The 13,733-nt window shown below is 40.7% G+C and overlaps 1 protein-coding gene across 1 annotated transcript in view; it reads right to left on the reverse strand.

Annotated features, from left to right (window-relative positions):
* Positions 1-13,733, reverse strand: part of LOC106605615 (histone-lysine N-methyltransferase 2B) — a 62,800-nt gene that overhangs the window by 45,361 nt on the left and 3,706 nt on the right. The window contains exon 2 of the mRNA XM_014201450.3: positions 9,463-9,541. Within this exon, the coding sequence (XP_014056925.2) occupies positions 9,463-9,541 (79 nt within the window). The remainder of the gene's footprint in view (positions 1-9,462; positions 9,542-13,733) is intronic.

The following is a 13,733-nucleotide window of genomic DNA, read 5'->3' on the forward strand; positions in this document are numbered from 1 at the left end:
CATAGTTGACGTGTACCTATGATGAAAATCCCAGGCCTCTCTCATCTTTTTAAGTGGGAGAACTTGCACAATTGGTGGCTGACTAAATACTTTTTTGCCCCACTGTCTGTATGTATGCATGTATGTATGTATGTATGTATGTTGTTGTTCTCTCTACTACCACATGGCAAGCGGTACCGGAGTGCCAAGTCTAGGACAAAAAGGCTTCAACAGTTTTTACCCCGAAGCCATAACAAAACTCCTGAACAGGTAATCAAATGGCTACCCGGACTATTTGCATTGTGTGCCTCCCCCCAACCCATCTTTTACGCTGATGCTACTCTCTCTGTTTATCATATATGCATAGCCACAGGTTATTGTCTTGTTGAAAAGGTGAACTAGTCTTCCAGTGGCTGTTGGAAAGCACACCAAACCAGGTTTTCCTCTAGGATTTTGCTTGTGCTTCTCTATTCTGTTTCTTTTTGTCCTAAAAAAAAAAAACTCACTAGTAGTTGCCGATGACAAGCAAACCCTTAACATGAAGCAGCCACCACCATGCTTGTAAATATGAAGAGAGTTACTCAGTGATGTGGTGTGTTGGACTTGCCCCGAACATCACTTTGTATTGTAAACATTTCACCAATACTTCCTAGGTATCATGAGTAGTATTGCAAAGGGTCGGAAACTATTCGGGAATTTTCCATGGGAAGTTAAGCCCGAGAATTTTGCTTAAATTCATCAAAAAAGTTAGCTTATCACAGTGAACCTTTTTTGTGGGATACAAATGAGGCAATTCTAGGTCTTGTGGCATATTTTGGTTAAACTATCCCCAATTCAATAGAATTGCAACCCTCTGCATGCACAGTGCATTCTTCCATCAAATGTGCAGTAGAGGTCGACCGATTAATCGGAATGGCCGATTAATTGGGGCCGATTTCAAGTTTTCATAGCAATCGGTAATTGGTATTTTTGCCCACCGATTTTTTTATATTTTTTAACTAGGCAAGTCAGTTAAGAACACATTCTTATTTTCAATGACGGCCTAGGAACGGTGGGTTAACTGCCTTGTTCAGGGGCAGAACGACAGATTGTCAGCTTGGGGATTCAATCTTGCAACCTTACGGTTAACTAGTCCAACGCTCTAACCACCTGCTTTACATTGCACTCCACGAGGAGCCTGCCTGTTACGCGAATGCAGTAAGAAGCCAAGTTAAGTTGCTAGCTAGCATTAAACTTATCTTATAAAAAACTATCAATCATAATCACTAGTTAAACTAGTAATATCATCAACCATGTGTAGTTATCTAGCCTGTCCTGCGTTGCATATAATCGATGTGGTGCGCATTCACGAAAAAGGACTGTCGTTGCTCCAACGTGTACCTAACCATAAACAATGTCTTTCTTAAAATCAATACACAAGTATATTTTTAAACCTGCATATTTAGTTAATATTGCCTGCTAACATGAATTTCTTTAACAAGGGAAAATGTGTCACCTCTGCAACAGAGTCAGGGTATATTGCAACAGAGTCAGGGTATATGCAGCCGTTTGGGCCGCCTGGCTCGTTGCGAACTGTGTGAATACTATTTCTTCCTAACAAAGAGAGCCAACTTCGCCAAACGGGGGATGATTTAACAAAAGCGCATTTGCGAAAAAAGCACAATCGTTGCACGACTGTACCTAACCATAAACATCAATGCCTTTCTTAAAATCAATACACAGAAGTAAATATTTTTAAACCTGCATGTTTAGCTAAAAGAAATCCAGGTTAGCAGGCAATATTAACCAGGTGAAATTGTGTCAGTTCTCTTGCGTTCATTGCACGCAGAGTCAGGGTATATGCAACAGTTTGGGCTGCCTGGCTCGTTGCGAAACTAATTTGCCAGAATGTTACGTAATTATGACATAACATTGAAGGTTGTGCAATGTAACAGGAATATTAAGACTTAGGGTTGCCACCCGTTAGATAAAATACGGAACGGTTCCGTATTTCACTGAAAAAAATAAACGTTTTGTTTTCGAGATGATAGTTTACGGATTCGACCATATTAATGACCTAAGGCTCGTATTTCTGTGTGTTTATTATATTATAATTAAGTCTATGATTTGATATTTGATAGAGCAGTCTGACTGAGCGGTGGTAGGCACCAGCAGGCTCGTAAGCATTCATTCAAACAGCACTTTCGTGCGTTTTGCCAGCAGCCCTTCGCAATTCTTCAAGCATTGCGCTGTTTATGACTTCAAGCCTATCAACTCCCAAGATTAGGCTGGTGTAACCGATGTGAAATGGCTAGCTAGTTAGCGGTTGCGCGCTAATAGCATTTCAAACGTCACTCGCTCTGAGACTTGGAGTAGTTGTTCCCCTTGCTCTACATGGGTAACGCTGCTTCGAGGGTGGCTGTTGTCGATGTGTTCCTGGTTTGAGCACAGGTAGGAGCGAGGAGAGGGACGGAAGCTATACTGTTACACTGGCAATACTAAAGTGCCTATAAGAACATCCAATAGTCAAAGGTATATGAAATACAAATCGTATAGAGAGAAATAGTCCTATAATAACTACAACCTAAAACTTCTTACCTGGGAATATTGAAGACTTATGTTAAAAGGAACCACCAGCTTTCATATGTTCTCATGTTCTGAGCAAGGAACTTAAACGTTAGCTTTTTTACATGGCACATATTGCCCTTTTACTTTCTTCTCCAACACTTTGTTTTTGCATTATTTAACCTGTTAGGGCTAGGGGGCAGTATTGACACGGACGGATAAAAAAAACGTACCCGATTTAATCTGGTTACTACTCCTGCCCAGTAACTAGAATATGCATATAATTATTGGCTTTGGATAGAAAACACCCTAAAGTTTCTAAAACTGTTTGAATGGTGTCTGAGTATAACAGAACTCATATGGCAGGCCAAAACCTAAGAAGATTCCATGCAGGAAGTGGCCTGTCTGACAAGTTGTGTTTCATCTTGGCTCTTTTTATTGAAGACTGAGGATCTTTGCTATAACATGACACTTCCTACGGCTCCCATAGGCTCTCAGAGCCCGGGAAAAAGCTGAACGATATCGAGGCACCCTCTGGCTGAAACACTTTATCGCGTTTGGCAAGTGGCCGATCAGAGTACTATGGGCTTAGGCGCGTGCCCGAGTAGACCCCATGCTTTATTTTCTTTCGTCTGTTTACCTAAACGCAGATTCCCGGTCGGAATATTATCGCTTTTTTACGTGAAAATTTGATTTTAAACAGCGGTTGACATGCTTCGAAGTACGGTAATGGAATATTTAGACATTTTTTTGTCATGAATTGCGCCATGCTCGTCACCCTTATTTACCCTTTCGGATAGTGTCTTGAACGCACGAACAAAACGCCGCTATTTGGATATAACAATGGATTATTTTGAACCAAACCAACATTTGTTATTGAAGTAGAAGTCCTGGGAGTGGATTCTGACGAAGACAGCAAAGGTAATAACATTTTTCTTATAGTAAATCTGACTTTGGTGAGTGCTAAACTTGCTGGGTGTCTAAATAGCTAGCCCTGTGATGCCGGGCTATCTACTGAGAATATTGCAAAATGTGCTTTCACCGAAAAGCTATTTTAAAATCGGACATAGCGAGTGCATAGAGGAGTTCTGTATCTATAATTCTTAAAATAATTGTTATGCTTTTTGTGAACGTTTATCGTGAGTAATTTAGTAAATTCACCGGCAGTGTTCGGTGGGAATGCTAGTCACATGCTAATGTAAAAAGCTGGTTTTTGAAATAAATATGAACTTGATTGAACAAAACATGCATGGATTGTATAACATAATGTCATAGGGTTGTCATCTGATGAAGATCAAAGGTTAGTGCTACATTTAGCTGTGGTTTGGGTTTATGTGACATTATATGCTAGCTTGAAAAATGGGTGTCTGATTATTTCTGGCTGGGTACTCAGCTGACATAATCTAATGTTTTGCTTTCGTTGTAAAGCCTTTTTGAAACCGGACAGTGTGGTTAGATTAACGAGAGTTGTCTTTAAAATGGTGTAAAATAGTCATATGTTTGAAAAATTGAAGTTTTTGCATTTTTGAGGAATTTGAATAACGCGCCACGGGATTACACTGGCTGTTGAGTAGGTGGGACGCAAGCGTCTCACCTAGCCCATAGAGGTTAAACCAAATTGAACATGTTTCATTATTTATTTGAGGCTAAATTGATAGTATTTATGTATTATATTAAAGTTAAAATAAGTGTTCATTCAGTAGTGTTGTAATTGCCATTATTACAAATAAATAAATAAATAAAATAAAAAATCGTCCGATTAATCGGTATCGGCTTTCTTTGGTCCTCCAATAAATCGGTATCGGCGTTGAAAAATCATAATCGGTCGACCTCTAATGTGCAGTGCACTCTTCCATCACATGTACAGCTGATTCTTAAGATCTTGCACACTAATGAGATGCTATTGAGCCCACACTACTACACTGTCTGAGCCAAGGACTACATGCTTTCTGGTAAGTTTTGATTACAATACTGGGTGGGGGGGGGATATATTTTATATGACATACATAATTTTTTGTTAACTAGTAAATAGTAGCCTACAGCAAAGAGTGTTCAAATCATTTCTAACTGGTTAACAATATCTGCTAGTTAGTGTTTGCTACAATGTGGGTTTTAGCTTGCTTGAGCCTGCTAACTGAGGAGTGTTAATTTACCTGTTTCCATACATGTTTAATTTTAAAACATTTATCTTACAAAAGGAGTTGTTTAATCTAACTGCTTAACTATTTATCTGTACATGGAATTGTATTTTGTTTTTTCTTACAATGTTTTCCTAATCTTTACAGGAAAATGCCACGGGCACTATCTGATGTGTGGAGACATTTCACTGCAGCCAATGTAGAAGGAAAAGATGTGCACATTTGCAAATACTGTTCCAAATCATGTGAAGAATGCAACAAAGATGCAGAATCATCTGGCCAAGTGCATAAAGTTCCCTCAGCGCTCACAACAAGCAACCTCTGACAAAAGTCCCTCTACTTCTATTTGAGGTGAAAATGATGAGACACCTTATCAATAGCAACAGCTCATGGTACTCCTGGAATCAGATGTTTTTTTTGACTCAATGGAGGAACGTGGTCAGAGAAATGCTGATGAATGTCTTGCTCGAGCTGTGTATGCAACTGGTTCACCTCTGATGCTCACAGGCAATGTGTATTGGAAGAGATTGCTGAATGTTCTTCACCCAGCATACACTCCTCCAACCAGACATGCTTTATCTACTAATTTGCTTGATGCAGAGTTCAGAGTTTAAGTGAAGGTCAAGCAAATCATAGAGAAAGCAGACTGTATTGCAATCATTTCTGATGGGTGGTCGAATGTTCGTGGGCAAGGAATAATTAACTACATAATCTCCACCCCTCAACCAGTATTCTACAAGAGCACAGATACAAGGGACAACAGACACACCGGTCTCTACATTGCAGATGCGCTGAAGGCAGTCAATGACTGTGGACCACAGAAGGTATTTGCACTCGTGACAGACAATGCTGCAAACATGAAGGCTGCTTGGTCTAAAGTGGAAGAGTTCTACCCTCACATCACAGCCATTGGCTGTGCTGCTCATGGATTGAATATGCTCCTCAAGGACATAATGGCACTGAAAACAACGGATACACACTACAAGAGAGACAAGGAAACGGTAAGGTACGTGAAGTGTCATCAAGTTATAGCAGCAATCTACGTCACCAAGAAAAGTGACAAGAATAAGAGCACCACATTGAAGCTGCCCAGCAATACCCGTTGGGGTGGTGTTGTCATCATGTTTGACAGTCTCCTGGAAGGGAAGGGGTCTCTCCAAGAAATGGCCATATCACAGTCTGTCAATATGGATAGCCCCATCAAGAGGATCCTCCTAGTTGTGTATTTTGGGAGAGAGTGGTAAACAGCCTGAAATCTATAGCAGTAGCCATTACACGGATTGAGGGAGACAATGCCATCTTGTCTGATGTTCAGACTCTGCTTGCAGATGTAAGAGAAGAAATCTTGGCTGCCCTGCCCGCTTCACTGTTGCTCAAAGCAGAGGAAACTGCAGTTCTGAAATGCATCAAAAAGCACGAAGACTTCTGCCTGAAGCCCATACACGCCGCAGTGTACATGTTGGACCCCAAGTATGCTGTCGAGAGCATCCTGTCTGGTGCAGAGATCAACAAGGCCTATGGTGTCATCACTACCGTGTCTCGCCACCTTGGCCTGGATGAGGGCAAGTTTCTTGGCAGTCTGGTGAAGTACACTTCCAAGCAAGGGCTTTGGGATGGAGATGCAATATGGCAGTCGTGCCAACATATCTCACCAGCCACCTGGTGGAAGGGGCTTTGTGGACCTGAGGCGTTTTCCCCTGTTGCCTCCATCATCCTCCAAATCCCACCAACATCAGCCGCCTCAGAGCGCAACTGGTCCTTGTTTGGGAACACACACACCAAAGCAGGCAACAGGTTGACCAATACAAGGGGTGAAGAATTGCTGGCCATCCGGGCAAATTTGAGGCTTTTTGAGCCTGACAACAAGCCATCCTCAACAAGGTTGGAAAGTGATAGTGAAGATGAGACCTCAGAATCTGACATTCAAGAGGTGGACATTGAGGTCCAGGGAGAAGACATGGAAGACAGAGGAAGACAACCAAAGCTTTAGTTTCTAGACTATCATTTTACAAATGTATGTTGAAAACATTTTTGGGAGAAGCGATGGATCATTGGGATCATTCAATATTCCCTTTCTTTTGTTGTTCAGTGAAATCATCCCATGTGAAGAATCAACTCATTTAATTAAAGTTCAATTCGTAACTACATTTATTTTTTTTCCATTGGAAGGATTTAATCATTTGCAATTACAGTGGAGCAAAAAAGTATTTAGTCAGCCACCAATTGTGCAAGTTCTCCCACTTAAAAAGATGAGAGAGGCCTGTGATTTTCATTATAGGTACACGTCAACTATGACAGACAAAATTAGGGGGAAAAAAAATCCAGAAAATCACATTGTAGGATTTTTAATGAATTTATTTGCAAATTATGGTGGAAAATAAGTATTTGGTCACCTACAAACAAGCAATATTTCTGGCTCTCACAGACCTGTAACAACTTCTTTAAGAGGCTCCTCTGTCCTCCACTCGTTACCTGTATTAATGGCACCTGTTTGAACTTGTTATCAGTATAAAAGACACCTGTCCACAACCTCAAACAGTCACACTCCAAACTCCACTATGGCCAAGACCAAAGAGCTGTCAAAGGACACCAGAAACAAAATTGTAGACCTGCACCAGGCTGGGAAGACTGAATCTGCAATAGGTAAGCAGCTTGGTTTGAATAAATCAACTGTGGGAGCAATTATTAGGAAATGGAAGACATACAAGACCACTGATAATCTCCCTCGATCTGGGGCTCCACGCAAGATCTCACCCCGTGGGGTCAAAATGATCACAAGAACGGTGAGCAAAAATCCCAGAACCACACGGGGGGACCTAGTGAATGACCTGCAGAGAGCTGGGACCAAAGTAACAAAGCCTACCATCAGTAACACACTACGCCGCCAGGGACTCAAATCCTGCAGTGCCAGACGTGTCCCCCTGCTTAAGCCAGTACATGTCCAGGCCCGTCTGAAGTTTGCTAGAGAGCATTTGGATGATCCAGAAGAGGATTGGGAGAATGTCAGATGAAACCAAAATATTACTTTTTGGTAAATACTCAACTCGCCGTGTTTGGAGGACAAAGAATGCTGAGTTGCATCCAAAGAACACCATACCTACTGTGAAGCATGGGGGTGGAAACATCATGCATTGGGGCTGTTTTTCAGCAAAGGGACCAGGACGACTGATCCGTGTAAAGGAAAGAATGAATGGGGCCATGTATCGTGAGATTTTGAGTGAAAACCTCCTTCCATCAGCAAGAGCATTAAAGATGAAACGTGGCTGGGTCTTTCAGCATGACAATGATCCCAAACACACCGCCCGGGCAACGAAGGAGTGGCTTCGTAAGAAGCATTTCAAGGTCCTGGAGTGGCCTAGCCAGTCTCCAGATCTCAACCCCATAGAAAATCTTTGGAGGGAGTTGAAAGTCCGTGTTGCCCAGCGACAGCCCCAAAACATCACTGCTCTAGAGGAGATCTGCATGGAGGAATGGGTCAAAATACCAGCAACAGTGTGTGAAAACCTTGTGAAGACTTACAGAAAACGTTTGACCTGTGTCATTGCCAACAAAGGGTATATAACAAAGTATTGAGAAACTTTTGTTATTGAGCAAATACTTATTTTCCACCATAATTTGCAAATAAATTCATAAAAAATCCTACAATGTGATTTTCTGGATATATTTTTCTCATTTTGTCTGTCATAGTTGAAGTGTACCTATGATGAAAATTACAGGCCTCTCTCATCTTTTTAAGTGGGAGAACTTGGACAATTGGTGGCTGACTAAATACTTTTTTTGCCCCACTGTATGTCTACTTACGATGAGGTAAAAGGTTTACGTTTGTCTCCATATGATATGGTAAATATATCCAATGCAAAAAACATCTACATTTAAATGGTATTAATATTAATTTGCATATATTTCCATATATTCCCACAAAGTTTCCACCTCTGAATATTCCCTAAAATGTGCAACCCTATTTCCCCAGTCACATTTTTATTTATGAAGCATACCATAGTTTCCCAGAACAGCAGCCAGCCATGTGTACATTGTAAACACAATGGGAGAAAGCGGGAGCTGGTGAGTCCATTGTGTTCTATATCTATCGGTGAGTCTCTGCGTGGCGCACATGAGGTGATAAAGTTACACTTGTATGCAATTCCCTACTAAATGTTAGCCATCAGATATCTTAAAACTGTCTAAGATGTGCTATACTCTCCAGCTGTGTATTTGGTTACTTGTTATCTAAGTAAGTGGCTGAATTAATAAGGAGACGGGCGGTTAGCTTTCTGCCGTGTTTGATAAGTCAAAGAGCTCTGGATGAATCAGCTGTACAGTTGCAATTTTTTCTCTGTGCTTCCAACTATCGTTTTTTTCATCCTTTCTGTTCTCCACCCCTCTTCTCAGCATACAGATGCTGTTCTTCCTTCAGACAAATATGCATTACAACTGTTTAGTTGCACAATTTCTCGTTCACTTCAGCTTCTAAATGTCCACACCAGAAATGACTACCAGCTATACTTGTAGAACTTTATGAGCTGGATTTGCCAGTCTTTGCAATTGGTTTGCTCGTTTGTGCTCATTAGCATTCAGCTAAAAGCGTCCATGAGAATTTGCCATTAGTTGTGCTAATTTTGTTGGAATTCTGGTAATAGACTGCCAATGGGCCTTTTTTGCGTTTTGAGCCCCTTGTGTGCTATACCAGTAATAACGTAAATCCCGGGATGGCAGAATAACAGTATGAAAATCTCGATTCCGCCCAAGAATAATAGATAGGTGGCAAGGGATGGGCATAGGTGTAGAATAGGCTAATACTTACTTTTGGAGGGATTATGTCTGGACCGTATGGGGCCTTTATATCCTTTACGATCAGATTCAAATCCTGTGAAATCATCTCCCTGAAAGGCAAGGTCAGATTATTAACTTTGGACACCCAACATGCGTTTTCCGACTGTTTCACAATTTTCCATAACCTCACAACAGTTTGATCCGAATATGCATTTGAAATTGATGAATAGTAGTTTACATGCAACAATTAGGCCTAAAAGCTTTGACAACAGTGACAATAACCTAACACACACACACACCTTAACACAACTAGGCCTATGCAATTGAATGCTAGTACTGTTGACTACAGAAGCTTTTTTTTATATCCCAATCTTGAGGGAGAACAGTGGCATGGCAATCAACAATTATATTGTGTAATGTCATGTAGTGAGTAGGTAATTCCATGGTAACGGAATTACGCCGAGACTCCTATTTTTTTACATTAAAATGTATGCTAAACAAAAAACAGTGATTTCAAAGTTGAACAACCCATACAACTCTATGCACAAGGAGAACTTTGAACAATTTACACAGAAAATGTCACAAAAATACATTTACTGGAAGAACTGTGCAGATGCTAAATTTGGTAACAGTAAAATTTCCCTCTGTTTATGCAACCACATTTTCCAAAAACTTCAGATTCAAAGATGTTTGCAGAAAGAATGGAGTGTCAGCTATGACATGACACCTTGACTTTGAAAATCGATTTGGGTTATTGAACACACTATGTGAATTTACAACCGGTAACAGAACAATGATTGCGGAATTACCTAATCGGTCTCTGATCTGTACAACACAGAAATGCATAATTATGGATATGAATGTCACTCTTCATGGTGATGTCCTGAATTAGGTACACAAAAGGTAAAAACATGCAATATCATACTTTGCATATATGGGTATTATTCTACACACTGGCCATTATTCTCATGATCTCTGTCCCCAATTAAGACCAAATTTGGTTGGTCCGGAACAAATCTGAACCAATCATAGACTTCTATGTAGGTTACAGTACAGCACAGTATTAGGATTGCAAATTTTGGTAAATTTTGCTGACGACTATCCGACAACATCATTAACCGGTCAATAAAACAGCTACATTTTTACAAACAGTAAAATGGCATGACCAACCGAAAATACTATACATGGAAAAGGAGCAGACATTTTTCATTAAGAGCTTAAATGCAAACATGCAACAATAGCAAGCCTATAGTCTTACAGTCAAAAGGCTATAGCCTATTATGGAACATGCAACTGTTGTAATGAAGCAGCTAATAAAATGTCATTTTCAAACATTTGCCAAAATGCATTATGCGGGAAAACGCAGTTCTAAAACTGCGCACCTAATGCGAGTGGTTTCATGTGTGACAGGGATTAAAATCTGTTACACAAAAAGATGGGGAATCTAACGGCAACAACTAGGATAGGTTGCTAATATGACTAGGATTGTGCCTTTGGCTTCTAGCCAACAAAAGAAAGTTGATATGAAAATCAATAGAACAGTAGAGAAATTAAAGTTAATGGCATGAGGAAGTCTATATAAAATAATTGCCTGTTTTTATGGTTGGATTTTCTCTGGGCTACCTTGAAGCCAGGTAAGACATGCCTCATTATTTGAAGTAAAGTAAAACTTTCAGGTTTCAAACAATTATACTGCCTAAAGCTCATGTTGCAAAGCGGTGGGTGACACACTGATAGCCTGGCTACCGTTGACTATAGCATACAGTGGGGGGAAAAAGAATTTGATCCCCTGCTGATTTTGTACGTTTGCCCACTTACAAAGAAATTATCAGTCTATCATTTTAATGGTAGGTTTATATGAACAGTGAGAGACAGAATTAAAACAAAAAAAATCCAGAAAAACACATGTCAAAAACGTTATAAAATGATTTCCATTTTAATGAGGGAAATAAGTATTTGACCCCTCTGCAAAACAATACTTAGTACTTGGTGGCAAAACCCTTGTTGGCAATCACAGAGGTCAGACGTTTCTTGTAGTTGGCCACCAGGTTTGCACACATCTCAGGAGGGATTTTGTCCCACTCCTCTTTGCAGATCTTCTCCAAGTCATTAAGGTTTCAAGGCTGACGTTTGGCAACTCGAACCTTCAGCCCCCTCCACAGATTTTCTATAGGATTAAGGTCTGGAGACTGGCTAGGCTGTGCTTCTTCTTGAGCCACTCCTTTGTTGCCTTGGCCGTGTGTTTTGGGTCATTGTCATGCTGGAATACCCATCCACGACCCATTTTCAATGCCCTGGCTGAGGGAAGGAGGTTCTCACCCAAGATTTGACGGTACATGGCCCCGTCAAATGATGCGGTGAAGTTGTCCTGTCCCCTTAGCAGAAAAACACCCCCAAAGCATAATGTTTCCACCTCCATGTTTGACGGTGGAGATGGTGTTCTTGGGGTCATAGGCAGCATTCCTCCTCCTCCAAACACGGCGAGTTGAGTTGATGCCAAAGAGCTCCATTTTGGTCTCATCTGACCACAACACTTTCACCAGTTGTCCTCTGAATCATTCAGATGTTCATTGGCAAACTTCAGACGGGCATGTATATGTATTCTTGAGCAGGGGGACCTTGCAGGCACTGCAGGATTTCAGTCCTTCACGGCATAGTGTGTTACCAATTGTTTTCTTGGTGACAATGGTCCCAGCTGCCTTGAGATCATTGACAAGATCCTCCCGTGTAGTTCTGGGCTGATTCCTCACCGTTCTCATTGCAACCCCACGAGGTGAGATCTTGCATGGAGCTCCAGGCCGAGGGATATTGACAGTTCTTTTGTGTTTCTTCCATTTGCGAAAAATCGAACCAAATGTTGTCACCTTCTCACCAAGCTGCTTGGCGATGGTCTTGTAACCCATTCCAGCCTTGTGTAGGTCTACAATCTTGTCCCTGACATCCTTGGAGAGCTCTTTGGTCTTGGCCATGGTGGAGAGTTTGGAATCTGATTGATTGATTGCTTCTGTGGACATGTGTCTTTTATACAGGTAACAAGCTGCGGTTAGGAGCACACCCTTTAAGAGTGTGCTCCTAATCTCAGCTCGTTACCGCTATAAAAGACACCTGGGAGCAGGAAATCTTTCTGATTGAGAGGGGGGTCAAATACTTATTTCCCTCATTAAAATGCAAATCAATTTATAACATTTTTGACATGCGTTTTTCTGGATATTTTTGTTGTTATTCTGTCTCTCACTGTTCAAATAAACCTACCATTAGAATTATAGACTGATCCTTTCTTTATCAGTGGGCAAACGTACAAAATCAGCAGGGGATCAAATACTTTTTTCCCCCACTGTATGCACTCGAACGAGGAATGGGAGGCGAGCTTAAATTACGAGTTGAGATTGAGAAATAAAAAGTAATATATAAAAGCACGTTTCACTCCAGTACCATCTTTCGAGGAGCTGCTCTCTGACAGGTGATAGGCTATTCTCTGTATGCTGTGCGCGTGCGATAGATAAGATACATGACAACCAACGAAAATACACACGGCCAATTTAATTCCCCTAAATTATGCAAATTAACCTAGACTGATAAGCATGAACAGTCAAATGTATTTTCGGCAGCTAACCAATTAACTGTTAAGATCCCTATTCAGTACAGTAGACTCTACTGCACCAAACTTTACTCTACCGTTAGAGTTCAGAAATCTGCATTTTCAAAAATGCAGACCACCAAAATCTGCGTTTTAAACCATTTCCCACGCGTTTTATGTTGAAAGAGTGTCTTTTTGTTTCAATAAGGTGATCAGGGGAGTCCAACTATAGTTCTTCTTCACAGAAAATACATTAGTGCAACACATTCGTCAGAAAATAGCTTCATTTTCATCAGATGACAACAGAAGTGCAACACTATTTTTGGCTAACAGCCACACAAGTAAATTAGCTTACAATGAAAAAAACAAGGTATTTTTTGCAAAAACGCTGCATGACCATCATATTTCTATTGTTTATCATAGAAAGAGCAATGCCAGCTACATTTCCTAATGTGTTGCTTGAAGTTAATCTTGCATTTTACCTGAGAAAAATAGGCTACACCGAGAAAATTACTAGAGAAAAGTACCTACACATCAGTCAGAGCACAATGCCTGTTCGTGAATTCTCAATCGAGTGAAGTGCAACTGAAGCACAAAATTTGTCTGATGCCGAGCAGAAATTACAATAATCATTTTAGATCTGTGCTTACAAAATGCGGCAAGATACAGTATCTTAAGAGTTCTCTTTTTCTGAGTGAAAAATGAACAATTCTGCATTAACGCGT

Source organism: Salmo salar, chromosome 05 (assembly GCF_965601325.2).
Source record: "Salmo salar chromosome 05, fSalSal1, whole genome shotgun sequence".
Taxonomy (NCBI): domain Eukaryota; kingdom Metazoa; phylum Chordata; class Actinopteri; order Salmoniformes; family Salmonidae; genus Salmo; species Salmo salar.